A 17097-nucleotide genomic window follows, 5' to 3' on the forward strand; every position below is an offset into this window, starting at 1 on the left:
TTAATTTAAATTACTTTCATTAGTGTTTTCCTAGTACAAAAGTAATAATTAACCTACCTACAAAGTAGAAAGTTTAGAAAATAAAGACAGGAAAAAAGAAAAATCAGTCACAGTCATTAATGTTTTGGTATATTTCTTTCCATTTCCATGTAAATACATAAATTACTTATTTTTTTCCAAGAGAGTTTCTTTGTAAAAGTATGGGGTATTGAAAAAGTCTTCTGAGATAACCTTCTTATAAGGCCCATTTCCCTTTCTGAAAGCTGCTAGAAATATGATCATATGAAATGAGGGACTGACTTTCAAACATATGATTTGCCAGTTGTTAGGACTACTTTCACTGAATAAGGTGGTTTATTTCCAAATTTATTTCCTAATGTCTTACTTTTTCTTGGCATGGTGATACCCCAGCAGATAGATCAGTAGCTCAGGGGTGTTAAAAGCTGTTCCATTGATTTTTGGCTACCAGCACAGGTCCAACATGTGTCTCTTCAAATACAAGAAGTAGTTAAAACCATTTTTGTGTTACAAAATCAGTCAGATCATTAGGTATAATAAAGGGTAATTACCGAAATAAAATTCAACATAGAAATTGCACAAAAGGCAAATTACTTCTCTTTTTTTTTTTTTTTTTTTTAACCCATACATCTGATTTGAACTGGATTTGTGGTTGTTGAGTTAATGCTCCTTAGAAGGGATGATGAGACTTTGTCTCATGTGTTCTGGACATGTTATCAGGAGGGACCAATCCCTGGAGAAGGACATCATGCTTGGTAAAGTAGTGGGTCAGCAAAAGAGAGGAAGACCCTCAATGAGATGGATTGACACAGTGGCCACCACAACAGGCTCAAACATAGCAATGATTTTGAGGATGGCAGCAGGACTCGGTAGTGTTTCATTCTGTTGTTCATAGGGTTGTTACCAGTCAGAACTGACTCAATGGCACCGAACAACATCATAACCACTGGGAAAGGAGTCCATAAAAATAAACTGGGAAATACATATTTTAAAGGCCATCAACATCTACATCTATTGGCTTTATAAGCACAATTTCCACACACCCCCCAAAAAAAAATCTGTAGCCAATTATTCTGTCATTAATATGATAAGAAAACATAATAATCAATTCCATATTAGTGACCCCTTTGGGTTTGTGAGGTGGTAAATCTTCATGCAAATAGATTGTCCAGTCTTCCTTTCTTGGAGCGGCTGGTGGGTTTGAACCACCAACTTCTGGTTAGCAGTCAAATGCCTTAGGCACTACACCACCAGAGCCCCTTAATCTATGGATTTCAAAAAAAAAAAAACTCACTTCTGTCAAGTCAGATCTTACTCACAGTGACCCCTTCTTGGGTTTCCAAGGCAGTATCATTACAGAAGTAGATTGCCCAACCTTCCTTCCAAGGAATGGCTGGTGGGTTTGAACCGCTAGCCTTCTGGTTAGCAGTTATATGATATAGAAAAATTTTCTTTTTCTTAACGGTTTTAATAAAACATAGTAATCTAGGAGGCCCAAAATTTAACAATATCAGAAACATTTTATTTTTTTTAAATTTCTACACTAAGAACAGTTGCCTCTTTGGTTTACATGTGAAAGGTCTGACATCTAAAGAAGACACCAGTCATCATCTTTCTGTCATCATAGGAAGGAAATAATAAATGAGATATTACTCTAGATATATAATTAAATATTTTTGTAAGATCATTTGTTCACCTACAATATAATCATTCCTACTAGTTTTATTTGGGAAGACCTGCTGGCACAGTGGATAAATGCTCATCTCCTAACCAAAAGTTTGGTGGTTTAAATTCACCCAACTGCCCTGAGGAAGAAAGATCTGGTGATCTGCTTCCATAAAGATTGTAGCCAAGAAAGCCCTTTGAGGCAGTTCTTGGCTACGGTCTTTATATATCATCTTTGTCATGTGGGATCTCTACTTGTCGGCACCCAACAACAACAGCAACAATTTTACTTAGAATATATTCTAGGTATAAGTCTTAAATCTCTACTGAAGTCTAGATTTACCTTACTAAATCTTTTCGTCTTATTAAAGTGTTTATAATATGCATTTGAAAAAAGAATATCGGCTCTCTTGACTGCATCATGTTTGCATTTCTCTATTTAGTCTGAAAAATGTATTTGATATTCACATGCACCAGTGAATATTATGTAAAAAGAAAATAACCCAAATGATTAAAACTGGATTTCAGTGTTAATACCATTAATAAAATTATTCCTATTCTTTCCTAAGGGTGAACCAGGCAAACCAGGAGAACAAGGCTTAATGGTAAGTATCTAAATTTATCTTTCTCTGTACCCAAAATACTGAAGGTCAGGTTATTAAAAACTATAGTCAAGACTGACAAATACTGCAGTGTGCTCATTGGTGACTAGGTGGAGAAATTATAACGGAATATCAGTACTTTTAGGGAGATTCTTAGCTAATTGAAAAACTGTGCACAAGGTTTAATAAATAGTCAATATTGGATTGATATTGGATAATTAAGCTAATACTGACTGATCGGTAGGTCTCTATTCTGTTGTCTCTGGCAACTTGACCAGAGTCAAAAATGAACTCAAAAACTGGCTTTTGGTTTGATACCTGAAGAGTACAGGGAAAATATCAGTGCCTTTGGTCTTGATTATATTTTGCTTGATAAGGTCAGCAAACTACATCTGTGGGTGAAATCTGCCCACTGCTAGTTTTTGTAACTTAAGTTTATTGGAACATGTTCATGCTCATTTTTTTATATATTGCCTATGGCAGTTTTCACTCTATAACAGCAGAATTGAGTAGTTATGACGGAGACTGTATGGGCTGCAAAGCAGAAAGTATTCACTGTCAAAATTGCTGACCTTCTGATGTAGCTTATTAGTTATCTCAGTAACTTTATTACACTATTGATTAATATGGCTTTGTCAATATTGGTCAATAGAAGGTCCACGTCTATATCATGGGATTTTGTTTTACCCTTTGTCAAGATTATGTGTGTCAAAGTATCTGTCACACAACCTCCAACAAAAGAGTGAAAATTAGTTAAGAGTCAAAAAATAATAAGGCCTAACTACTACATGCTAAGGTCAAGAATTATACATCTCTCGAACTGATGTTTTAGTTGGAAGAGAGATGGAGAGACACTGCAGAAGGTCAAAGAAGAGAATTTGATTTAGGTAGCTCTGCTGTAACTGTCCAACTAAAAAACCCACTGCTAATGAGTAGATTCCAACTGATAGTGACCATATAGGTCAGAGTAGAACTGCCCCCATTGGGTTTCTGAGGCAAGCTGCCTCAACTTTCTACTGCAGAGTGGTTCATAAGTTCAAACCTCTGACCTTTTGGTTAGCAGCCAAATGCTTTAACCACTGCACCAGCAGGGCTCCCGCTGTAACTATAAAGTAGATTAAATTCAGGGATATGCCTGTTAGAAGCTTAAGTAGAAAATTAGCTTTCAAAGGGATCAGGTGTGACCAATTGGGCATTAGCATAGCAAATCTTGCACAGGAATTCAGAGTTCTTTCTTTTGTTGATGGACTCCATCCAGAAAGAGTTGCTCCTGTTGCTAGGCATCATTTTTAAAAGGTCGTGAAATGATTCCATGTGGACTTGCCTGTAGATATGCAGGTCCCAGTTGCTCATGACGTTTTATCCTTTGCCAGTGGAAAAGAAGTTTGGGCATGATACTGAACCCTGAAGAGTGGAATTCGTTCAATCACCCTCTCCCTCTCCTTCTCTTGAGCTGCCCTTCTAACCTGCTTTGTGATATGCACAATACCAGGGAACAGAGCAATGCTCTAATAACCCACATTACATAGGCCAACTATGTCTCTCACTTACCTTGGGTGCAGAATGGCATCCACAGGGACTGTGCATGGTGCTGCCAGGTGATGACAATAAGCTTGCTGATGTCCCTTCTGCAATAACACATACCCACAGCATACAGGTATTTGGGATATAAAGTTTTTTTGTTTTTGTTTTTAAAAAAAGCTACATCCTAGTGTAACTAACACACAAGGGCAAAATAGTTGGTGGGAACTTTAAACAAATGTGTGAACAGATTAAATGTTGAAGGCTTTTCCCTGTGTGGTATGCTTTCCACAGCCCTTCTGGGGGAAACACTCCTGACCTGTAGGTCTAGCTGCCTTAGCAAGATCATTGGTGAAATGAACGTAAGCTGGGACCAAATCTGATGTACTGCCTGGAAATTCCTTGCTCCTGACCTATAATATCAAGATACAGATACATTATTTTGGCACTGTAATGGATTCCTTTTTTAAGAAAAGAGTAAAAAGAAAAAAAATTGTAAAAATTAAACATTTGTCATAAATGATCATTCTGCTTATGCAGCAATTAGCTCCCAGTGCTAGATAGTCACAGTGTTAAGGATTCTTGAAAAAGTACAATGTGAATTTAAGCACTTAAATGCACCTGTACTTACTATTCTGGATAATGGTCAAAACATATTCTTCCTACAAATTCTGCTTTCACTGAAGGCTACTGGGAATTCTCAGGAGCCCTTGTTTGCTCTCAGCTATGAACAGCCCAGTCAAATTTGTCTTGTTGGCATTGGCTTTCTACCCTGATGCTCAAAGATCCTAATTTACAAAGTCCAAAAATAAAATTTGTTGTTGTTGTTATGTTCTGTCGAGTCAAACCCAACTCATAGCAACCCCTCCTTGGGTTTCTGAGGCAGTATCACTAACGAACGTAGGATTGCCCAACCTTCCTTCCGAGGAGTGGCTGGTGGGTTTGAACCGCCAGCCGTCTGGTTAGCAGACAAGTGTCTTAGCCACTATGCTACCAGAGCTCCCAAAAATAAAATAGGTATATTTAAAAAAAAAAAAAATTGTATTCTTACCATTCTTGATCTCACATGGTTTGGACTCACAGTGACTCCGTGTGTGACAGAATGGAGCTGTGTTCCGTTAGGTTTTTCATGCTTGAGTTTTCAGAAGTAGATCACCAGACCTTTCTTCCAAGGTACCTATGGGTGGACTCCAACCTCCAACCTTTTGGTTAGCAGCCAAGTGCACTAACCATTTGCACTACCCAGGGACTCCTTATATACTCTCCAAGATATACTATATGAATCAGAAAATAATCTGATCTTCCTATAATTCTTAGCTTGATATCATTAAATATAAATGTTCAACATAGTCCTAAAAGAATTATGTTATTAATGTACTCTCTCAAATAAAGATGATCCTAGATATTTTTTTCTATAAACTTATCTTCTTTCTTTAAACTCTTCAGATTAATTTCATGTTCTCATTTAATGATTCAGCTAAGAAACTTAATTGAAATGATAAATGTTTTAAGCATAAGTGTATTACAATGGTTTTCTAAAGTGAATTGAACTATTTTTTAAGATGTAAAATCCTTTTTTAAAAGAAAACTATAATAATATATAAAGAAAAGTAGATAAATCATAAGTGTACAACTCACTTTTCACAAGTGAACCTAACTGTGAAACCACAAACCAGATCAAGAAATAGAACACTATTATAACCTAGATGTTCCCCTCACCCCCAGTCACCATCCCCCCTTCCCCAAGTTAACCATCATTCTAACTTCTATCACCTAAGCTTAGTCTTGTTTTAAATTTTGTATTAGTAGAATTATACTGTATAGACACGTTTGTGTCTGGCCACTTTCATTCAACATAATGTTTGTGAGGTCATCCACTTCTGGTTTAATAGCCTTCACAGCTGGTTGGAAAAAAAAAAAAAAAATCAGGAGGAAGAACCTTACTTCCTTGACTAGCCTTTTAAAACGACATCATTTAGATAGCAATAAATGAATGGATTGTCTGTCTGACTTTGGGCAAGTCACTTAACCTCTTAATTCCTCATCTGTAAAGAAAGGATAATAATACTCTCTCTGCCTGCTTTCTAAAGTTGCCAAAGACAAATGCAATAAATTAGGGCAAGGCACTTTAAAATATATAATGAAGAACTATAGGAGCATGTTATTATTATTATCACTCAATTGTTCTCTCTAGAGTAAATTACAGGTGAACATAGATTTCTATAACAGATGTATTCCTGTAAAGCTCTGTGTGAATCAAATTTTCATAAATCAACATATTTTAAATGTACTAGGGAATTTTGCTATTGAAAGCAATCCTATTCAGTCTTTTTGTTAAGCAATATCGTCCTCTAATTCCTGTTCCCAGCAAACTAAATTTTTATTTCTTATACTTGCTTAAGATGAACTATTTCTGTTATTTAAAAAACAATCTTTTTTTTATCATCATTTATATTTTGACTAGCACCTGTATTTTTTAACCCATCTTAGAGAGAGAAGAGAATACTTGGTATAATTGTAAACAGTTTTTAAAAAGAGAAAATTTTCCTTAAAAACTTTCTTTCAAATATGAATTTGTGTGTGTGTGTGTGTGTGTGTGTTAACTCCAAGTCTTGTAGGGAGAAAAGTACATTGTACCAGTAGTTCTGGTTTCACAAGTAATTGTTTGTTTGTTGTTGTTATGTGCTGTTGAGTGGGACCGACTCATAGCGACCCCTCCTCCGGTTTCTGAAACAGTATCACTACGGAAGTAGATTGCCCCATCTTCCTTCCGAGGAGTGGCTGGTGGGTTTGAACCGCCAGCCTTCTGGTTAGTAGTCAAGTGCCTACTATAGGAGTATATTACTATAGTTTGTGGTACTTTTTACCGATCTATAAAATATAGGTAAAGATTCCTATTCTGCCTACCACAGTGAGTAATGGTGACAAGCGAGTGAAATAATAATAATAATAAAATGGTTTATGAACTACAAAAAATTCCATAAATGAAAACTATTACTGTTAAAAACAAATGTTAGATGAGGTAACTTGGCAAACAAAGACTACTCGATGAAACATAAGAGCTAAATATGTCTGATAATAGCTAATTTATATTGTGTTAAATACAGCAATTGATAGTACAACTTATTTCTTTTGTCTTATTTGGGGCTTTGCAGCTTTTTTATTTTTCCTTCTACTGGTATAAATCATATCATATTATATTATCAGGTTTTCTTAACACTCTTCTCACTCACCAGTTAAAACAAAGAAATGATAATAAATATCATTAATTTAATCTTTTCCACAGTATATAAAACCCACTACATCTGTTTGTTTATGTCAGAGAGCAATTTTTGCTTACAGGAGAGTTCTGAGAGGCACCAGGGAATTTTTTAAATTTGAAAAGTCTCTTATGATGAAATGAAGAAGGAATGATCTAAAATTAGCTCTTACAAAACTGTTCATGAGCATGTCAGGTGGGGGATTAGTTTCATAATCCAGGATATATATTTTATATTGCAAAAATAATCATCTGCGGATTAACAGCATCGATGACAGAATAAAAAGGAAGATCTGCAGCTCTAACGGGTCCACATTTATTTAATCCTGCTGTGCAGCTATCCTGTAAACATGACCTTTGGGTTTTCTGAGAAGTTCAGGATGGGATTTTAAAAGACATCTTGAGCTTAAATAAATTGATCTCCGTCTAAATAAGGAAAGAACTGCTCTATCTTATAAGACTCGACTGAAGGATTAAGTCAAGGACGGACTGCATTTGAAAGTGCTAAAGTTCTGAACCCTAGAATAAGTAAGCTTTATTTTTCAGTTCTTTAAAATTTTAAATAGTTGTTCAAATAGAGTTTTTTGACAACATCTTTCTTTTCTATATTCCTTACTCTTTCTTACTTTGTAGTTGGATTTCTCAGAAACATTATATATATATATATATATATATATATATATATATATATATATTACTCTTTTAAAAAATATATACCAACAAATATATACCAACTAGTGTCATTTTCTTGGATACTATTTTTTGGTCCAAAGTGTCTATATCCACGGTCTCATAGACTAAATCTGAAGCTCCCCTTCCCTCTGCTTCTACCCCATCTATACAAACTCCAAAACATACCCATAAATGTCTTCCTGACATATACTTAAAATATTACTCGGTAGGACCTGCTGGTATCTAAGAGTTCAATCCTCTGAAAAACTTTCCTGTTACTATCCCCTAAAGTGAAATTTGAACTTGTGTCTGAATAGTTTATATGTGTCTTCAGTTTATTTTAATTTTGCCTACAAACATACTTAATATATTCTGTGCCAAGTAAATATAATACATTTTATGTTCATTAACAACATAAGCATAAATAATGACTTCTGCTTCATTTAAAATAAAATTGAAAGAACTAATATGTGAAGATTTACTTTAAATTTTGTCCATTCCGATGTACTGCTATCTCACAGATGTTATGAAACTCACCCCTTAGTTGCACCTGGCTCTGCTGGCTCTCTTGACCAGCATTATGGCAAACACAGAGACAGCCACAGACTTCTTCCTGATCCTTATCTGACTGAGAAAGCAAAATTTCAGTCCTTCAGATCACAGATAACAGATATGACCAGAATCATTTTAGCATATTTACTTATTAATTTAACAATGAAATCTTGTTTAGTTGAACTGTGTGGAGTTCAGTTATTCGCACTGCCTTCTGCGATATCTTAGCAACCATCCTAATGTGTTATGATCCTCACTTAATCTGATTGACCATGAAGTACATTTAATTGCCACACAGAACCAGCCCTTCCCACCTTTTTGGTGCTTTAGTCCAGAACCTATGATGCTTTGTTTTCCAGGCAGACTGAGAGAAAGTAGATAAGTAATGCCTTCTCTTTCTGGTGCCGTCCCACTGGCCCTTTGGGTAGCCCAGCTAGACACAATTTACTCTGTGTCAATTATTGGGTGCATACACTTTTACAGAGGTATCTAAAGGTCACTATAGTTTAGTAATGGAAAGGAACATTTGACTATCCTTTAAAGCTGGGTCTGTCCCTTAGAAACAAAAAATAAACTTTTGGGGAAGCATTTTCAATAGTGATTTAGAAGCACAATCTACTTAAACCCATGAAAACTAAACCAGACCTCTTCTGTCTAGTTGATGCCAATTCACAGGGACCCTGTAGGACAGAATGGAACTGGCCCATGGGGTTTCCAAGGCTGTAAGTCTTTACTTTCTCCTGCAGAACAGCTGGTGAGTTTGAACCACTGACCTTTTGGTTAGGTTCCAAATGTTTTTACCACTGCACCAGCAGAACTCCTTACAACCAACTTACATAAGCAAAAAGTAGTCTAAAACACTATGGAGATGGTTCTGTTTGTATTCTTCTTTCATTCTTTTCTTTTCTTTTTTTTTTTTTGCCCCCCTTTAAGAACCTGTAAATCAGCTCTGTTTTTAATTATTTTTATACTGGTTCTAGTTGAAGGTCTAATAAACTATATAATATTGGACAAATTATATAAGATACTTAGGCTACTGATTCCTTGTCTATAAAAAGTGGTGAAACTAAAGAATGTCCTGTCATTTCTACTATGCTTTCATCACAAAGGCCCAGAAACATGTTAGATACCCACCACACACACATACACACACACACACATTATATATACTATAAATAATTAAAACACATAACCATAGTTATGTGTTAAATTTTAATATAAGATAGTCTTAAAACTGTCACCTTCAAAGCTATCAACTTCCCTAAATCCAACCTGCTGTTGTTATACTAGGAGGAACTCTGGTGGCCTAGTGCTCATAAGGTGTTTGACTGCTAACTGGAAGGCTGGTGCTTCAAACCCCCCAGTCACTCCTCAGAAGGAAGATCGGGCAATCTACTTCCATAAAAATACTGCCTCAGAAACCCCAGGAGGGGTCGCTATGACAGTGGGTTAGGTTTGGGTTGTTATACTGATGCAATAATGTCACTCTTATATGTGGATATTAATGAAATTATAATTAATCACTTTCACCATGTTCTGTAGTCTCATTAGATTAAAAAGAAATTTTTCAGAATAATGTTTGGTCTGTGTAAGGTCTATGCTTTACATTTGCAGGGTCTAGGGCAAGAGTACAAATGGAAGTCCTTATACAACATGTTTAAATATTTAAAAGTTATGAATCAAGCTAATAAACTATTTCATAAAAATATGCTGTATCCTCCAGCCTTGATAAACATATACTCACAGTTACTTGGAAAGTTCAAATCTAGCATTCTTGTACTCCTTAGCAGTCCAAACCAGAGTGTGATGGCATGAGGAGAGCTGTAACCAGCCTCAGCCTGTGGCCTCTGGCCGGCTCCCCTTCTCTCTCACACCTGCTTTCATTCCTTCCCTTTAGGAGAGTCAGGATCTCACATGTATATATTCTTGGATGCCCACAGGACCAAATTCCATTCCCCTCCCCCCAAATATCCATTTCTTTGCCCCTTCTTCCAATTCATTGCTACACACACACCAGTGATCCACCTTTTGGAAGACAAGAGTTGAGAGAGGTAACACAAAGTCCTTGAAGCACCCTCAGGTCATTGGGGCAGAGAATTCTAGGGTCCTTAGTACACAAAAGGAGCTCTCGTGGCATAATGAGTAAGGCATTTGGCTGCTAACCAGAAGGTGACAGTTCAAACTCACCAGCTGCTCCACAGAAGGATAATGAGGTACTTCTATAACGATTTACAGCCTTGGATACTCAGTGGTGTTTGCTATGAGGTGCAATCGATTCAATGGCAGTGGTTTGGTTTTTGGTATTGGTAGTATCCAAAGCACTGACTAATGTGAGAGGGAGGGGGCTAAAGATAGGTATGTTCCCTTGGTCTCACGGGTACCTAATGTCATGAGATGTGCCACCAGAGAAGAGTTCTCTGAAGACTGGGCCCTTTAGTCCTGAGACTGAAGAAAGAGCCTTCTTTCTCAGGTCAGGGACAGAACAGGCTAGTGGGTTGAATGGAGTTTTTTAAAAAATAGACTTCTGCTTCAGTCACCTCTTTGGAGAAAATTTCACACTTGCACATACACACACATCCATATACTTACACACTTCCTCAGCTAAGTAGAAGTTGTCTTCTCCATTCCTCAACAGCAGTTGTCACATCATATCATAATTGTGCTTGATACTTAAGCTGTTCAGTAAACTGAGTGATATGACTCAATGAATCATTCAATATATTGTTTATTAATACAAAGGAATCAGCTTTATATTTTTCTCCCAACTGATAACATTGCTCCCCAGGGTGGGATTAGGCAGTAAAAATCCAAAAGAATTACTACAAAACTGCTTTCATTGCTGTGTCCTCAAATTGACTCATGTGGTATACATGCTCATGAATATGCATCGTATAGTTAAAGACTGATTTTCATAAGGACAGTGGGAACATCATTGCATTGATTTATAGTCACACTATGCGGCTATTTTTTTTTTTTTAAGTAGAATATAGAAGATGTTATAATAACATAAAAGATGTAGAAGAAATTCCAGAAGTTACATAGTTTCTCACTAACAGATGAAGGAACAGCATCAGCATGAATAAGCAACTTGGCCAAGGTCACAAAGCTAGTCTGTGGCAGAACTAGACCAGAATCCAGTTCACCTGATTGCAGACTTACATGTTCTACAGTCTAGATCTTCATTGTCTGATGCAATAGCCACTAGCTCCACATGACTATTAAAATTTAAATTAATTAAAATGAAATAAAATTAAAAATTCAGTTCCTTAGTTGCACTCACCACATTTCAAATATTCTCTAGCTATATATGGTAAGTGGCCACCATAATGGATTGAGTAAAGTAGAACATTTTCATCATTGTAGGAAGTTCTATTGCATAGCAGCTGGTCTAAATAGAAAACAGATCTCAATAGTACATGATTATACATTATAGCCTAAATTCTTCTCTTGATCATGGAGTATTTAAATTTTAGCAGCCAGTGTTTTTAGCATTGTTGATTTAAAGTAGCAAAAGCACTTTATTCAATAGAAATATTTGTTACTGAGTGTCGTGTAGGATGATAGGCCTTTGTGAACTATAAATTTGTTTCCTTTATGGTACACAAGGGAAGTATGTTTAATCACAGATGGCAGAGGAAGCCTGTTAATTTTTCTTTCTTTCTGGGTCATTTCCACTTTGGATTCAGCAAAAAGCAATCGTTTATTAAATATTTAGAAGGGATAGAGTAAGCTAATTTCAGCCCTGGGTATGTGGTGGGAGATGATACAGAGCTTCTGTTTGGGGACCTGATCAGAACATAGATTCTCAAACATCTAGATCTGTCTTTAATCTGCTGGTGATATTTCTTATTCAACATGCAGTCTGGCATTCTGGTTTTGGTGGGAAAAATGTATTCCTTCTTCAATCTCCTGAACTTTAAGAGACCTCCCTAAAAGAGATCACAGCCTCATGATTTCAATAGACCAATAAATGAATTATCCTGATTTAATACTGCTAATAATAAACATAAACAAAGCATGGGATAGAAAAGTCAGAAAGAATGTACTCTTTTAAAAAATATAAAAAGTTTTTTTTCATTGAATATTCATGAATAAACATAATGACATGCCTGCCATCTTACTGATAGACTCTAAATGATATTTGTTTTAGAGGTGATTTTTTTTAAAATAATAGAATTGTGGAGTGATATTACTGAAAAACTAAACAAAACAAAAAACAGATACTTAGGAACAACTGCTACAAAACAGAACCATTTCCAGTGATAGGAGTGTGATAATTTGAGTGGTAAAATAATGTATAAAATTTAGCAAATAGAACTTGATCGTTTTTATTTTCATTCATTTATTATTTCAATTTAGTCAACTTATTTAATAGGCATTGAGCTCTGTGCTAGCCTTGCTCTTGAGGGAATCACTGCCCACTCAACTGGATTTAAAAAATATGTAAACACATTAAAATCTGTGCTAGATAAACACAGAGGTTGAAAACAAACTCTGTGTGGGTAGTTTGGAGAAGGCTCACAAAGGAAGTGAATTATGACTGCTGAGCCTTGAAGAATGATTAAGAACTTCACATGAATACTGATAGGAGAAGGGCAGGGACTGTGAGGGAAAATATAAATGATTAAGTGTGACTGAGGACAGAGTCTATGAAAGACTTGAAACAGGAGAGAGGTCTCTCCCATCTCAGCACTATCCCACTTTTCTCTTGTTTATATTGTGTTTCTTCATACCTAAGTCAACTAAATCATTAGCTTTTAGACTGAAAATGTTTCAGCACTCTCACTAATATTCTAAACATTTCCCAATAGTTTCTAGTTTGACATTTCTACCCGCTTCGGCTATGAAATTTGAATCCTATAAAAAACATCACTTAAATTATACTCCAGACATACATATAACAGCGCCTAGAGTTTATGTAAGACCTCTGGTGGTGCAGTGGTTAAGTGCTCAGCCCCTAACCTAAAGGTCAGCAGTTTAAGCCCACCAGCTGCTCTTCAGGAGAAAGATGTGGCAATCTGCTTCTGCAGATTTACAGCCTTGGAAACCTTGTGGGTCAGTTCTACTCTGTTGGAATTGACTTGATGGCGGTGAGTTTTGGTCTTCTGGGGTTTAGAGTTCATATTTCTTAACCTTCCCACATCAAAACATCCAAGCAGAACATGGAATTTTATATAAGTACATCCTAAATTATTCTTTCTTAAGACAAACTTCCACTATGTGATTCCAATTTCCTCTTACTCTTTATAAACTGGGTTTATATATTTTCTAATCTTTATGATGCTTTTGACCAAGTTAATATCTTTCCAAAAGTTTTAATTAAAGTCTGTTGCATCAAACTTTTGAGAAAGTCTGATACTAATGTTTTATGACTATCATTTTAAGTTAAATTATATGAGTTATCATTCTTCCCTATAGAACCAGACTTTTAAAAGTATCTTCTCCATTTTGTCTAACTTACTAAATCTTAGAAAAATTCTGAACTCAAAAAGGAAATAATTTTAAGTGGCTTAATAATTTGGAGCTTTTATCCTCCCCTACACAGATGGACCACCTCTTTTTTGTTCCCTATGTTTTTTATTACAGAAGCTGGTTGTATATTCTTGTATTCAGAAATGACCAGCAGCTTTCAGAGCCTCAGATTTTACTGTTAGCCATCAGGGACAGAACAGGAACTGTGTCCACCCCCTACTCACACAGAACATCATTTCCTAATAGCAGGCAACCAGAACTTGCCTTAAAACACCTCCCAAGAGGCATCCTAAAGCACATCATTTAGAAATTCTGCATCCTGTTTAAGTAATTAATACCTCAATCAAATTCGTGCTAACTTTGGTAGTGTCAGAAAAACTCATTAATTTTTTTTTTTTTCCATTCTATGATCCATCAAGCAAAAGGCCCTTCCCCCAACCCCTTAAACACACTGGAAAGTGCAGCTAATGCTTAATGGTTACAGAACCATCCATTTCTTAACTGCCTGCTTTGAAGATTAACTTGGGTTGATAATTCTCCCTACTGTTTGCATGATGGCTTTCTGACATGGGTTAGAGACCTACATCCATGTGCACAACAGTGGCATGTTACTAAGATGATTTTTACTTTGCTGTTTTAATAGAGAAGCCATGAACTTAATTCCTCCCCTCATTTTTGCATTTAGAGGTAATCTGGAAGTTATTAGAATAAATCAATAGAGTTAGAATGACCAAAAGAATGAAAAATCATTTTTATTTTGAGATACTATTGCCTAACGTGTAAGAAAAAATTTTGGTGTGCTTTATGCATTCCTTTATTTATTCTTATAATTTTCCTCATACTCAAAGACAGCACCATTTTGTTCACAACCATCTCCTAGGCCTTTACATTTGATCTCTCTTCCTGATCCCTACTCTTATCTCCTTGCTGTACTTTGAACACATTTAGCATGTGCCACTTCTGGCCTTTGCACTTTCTGTTCCCTTCCTGGAACATTCTTCACCTTTCTATATGCATGTTTCTCTACCTAATCTCTTTCAGAGTTCTGTTTAAGGGTCACTTTTTCACTGAGGCCTTCACTGACTCCCCCAATTTAAAATTGCACCACACTGAATTCTCTCTCCTTCTTGCTTTAGCACTTGCAACCTGACCCAGCTTTACACTTCACTTGTCTACTTCTTTACTGTGTATCTCCCTTCACTAGAATAAAGTCCAGGAGGGCATGATTTTTGTCTACTTTAGTCACTGCTATATCCCCAGCACCTAAAATATTGCCTGGAACTCAGTGGAAACACAAAAACTGTTAAGTGAATGAATAAATGGAAATACTCCAAAGGATTCTCTGAGTAATTACTATGCACAAGCTATTGTGCAAGATAAAAGACACTTAGAGTGAAGTAATAACCTGACAATGTCGGTAGTGTGTAGTAAGTTCTATGAAAAAAATGCAGTCATAGGGATGCTTTGGAAAACAAAACAAAGGGCCCTGACTGCAAAGGATTGTCAAGGATGGGGTCACTGAGCTCTGAATTATGCAATGGGTGGAGGAGAGAAAACCAGAAGAAAGAAAGCCTCTTATAGGTAAAACTAGAGGTGTAGTGGTGTACAGATATGGAATTATGGCATATGTGACCAGCTACAACTGTTACTGAAGCTTGGTCCATGGAAAGTCAAAGGAAAAACATGAATGACATATTAGACTTTAGAAAACTTGCTCAGGCAGCACAGCAGCCTTTAGGTGGAAAAGAAGAGAAGAGAGTTTGAACAAGAACTTAGCAATGCAGTTGGAGAAGAGGGCCAGACTGGAAAGACATTCTTGAGCAATTATGTGGTAGACTCAGAGAGGGAGTAGTAAGGAGTCACTCTTAGGCCTGACTAACCTACATTTGGTAAAGGCAATCATCAACATGGGGGCTATCATATTTCTTTAACTTTCTTGCTCACCATATGCTGAAAATTGTACATAATCTTTAGAAACGGGGTCCAGCAAAGGTGAGGAAAACAGGAAAGAAAATTGCTATGCACTATACAATTTCTTACTTGTTAACCAGTTTTTGTGTTAACTTTGCATATCTCTCCATACTCTTTCTAAAAATAATGAAAACATTGCTATAAAGTTTTGTCTGCAGATTAGTGAAGTTATTTCACACTTAGATTTTTTCCAATGGCTCATTTTTAAAAAATCTTTTTAATAAAACTATGTCCATAACAGGAGCTCTGGTGGTGTAGTGCCTAAGGCATTTGACTGGTAACCAGAAAGCTGACAGTTCAAACCCACCAACCACTCCTTGAAAGGAATACTGGAAAATCTACTTCCATAGAAATATTGCCTCAGAAACCCAAGGAGAGGTCTTTATGAAAAACCATTGTATGACAAAATTCATTCATTTTAGATCATCCAGAACATATACCAGTTGCATATGAAATATATACTAATATAAATGTGCCCACTAAGGAAATGTCTAAGTTCCTTAATGGTTTATAAAAACAGGCTAATGAGATTATGACTTACAAAGCCATTTGATTCAGACCTGTTAAATCATGAGGCTATAATATGAACATGAAATTATCTGAGAAATCTTGGACCGCTAGAATAATAGTGTTTAATTTTAGGAATAAGAAGCACTAGTCTGACTAGGGAACAATGAACTTATTACATTCTTGTTGTTATGTGCCGTCAAGTTGTCTCCAACTCATAGCAACCCTTCCTTGGGTTTCTGGGGCAGTATCACTATGAGAGGAATAGGCCCGGGGACCGGGAAAAATGAGGAGTGAGCCGCAGGGATCCAGGTGAGGAGAGGGAACCCAGGCCCCACCCCAAAGCAGCAGGGTGGGAGAAAGGAGAGAGGAGAGGAATAGGCCCAGGGATGGGACAGAGCAAGGAATCAGCTGCAGGGACCCAGATAAGGGTGGTAGGAGAGGTTTCCAACAGGGAGACAAACTTGTCTGTCGGTTTGTCCCATCGTGGTGACATGTTGATGTGAGTCTTGAAGCTGAGCCACTGGTGTTTCAAACCAAGTGGGGTGCACATAGTGTACAGGTATCAGCCCAGCTTACAGACTGAGACAGACTAGGAAGAAGGAAGAGTCCATCCACTTCTCAAAGAACTGGCCAGGGAAAACCTTATGAATAGCAAAGAAACACTGTCTGATACATTACCGCACAACGTTATAAGTAGTCCAGTTAGGTTAGAAAGCTCTCAGAATAGGACTGGGAAAGAGCTGCATCATCAGAGTAAACCCAGCCTTACTCATATGGATAAGGTAAAGCTTTCAAGACCTCCATTTGCTGATGTGGCACCACTCAAATTGAGGAGAAACAGCTGCAGACATCCAT

The 17097-nt window shown here is 36.6% G+C and overlaps 1 protein-coding gene across 1 annotated transcript in view; it reads left to right on the forward strand.

Moving 5' to 3' along the window:
• COL25A1 (collagen type XXV alpha 1 chain) overlaps positions 1–17097 on the forward strand; it is a 783871-nt gene that overhangs the window by 591658 nt on the left and 175116 nt on the right. The window contains exon 10 of the mRNA XM_007940758.2: positions 2253–2288. Coding sequence (XP_007938949.2) covers positions 2253–2288 — 36 coding nt within the window. The remainder of the gene's footprint in view (positions 1–2252; positions 2289–17097) is intronic.

Source organism: Orycteropus afer, unplaced genomic scaffold, assembly GCF_000298275.1.
Source record: "Orycteropus afer afer isolate SDZICR_OR568_19922 unplaced genomic scaffold, OryAfe1.0 scaffold00071, whole genome shotgun sequence".
In the NCBI taxonomy this organism is placed as follows: Eukaryota; Metazoa; Chordata; class Mammalia; order Tubulidentata; family Orycteropodidae; genus Orycteropus; species Orycteropus afer.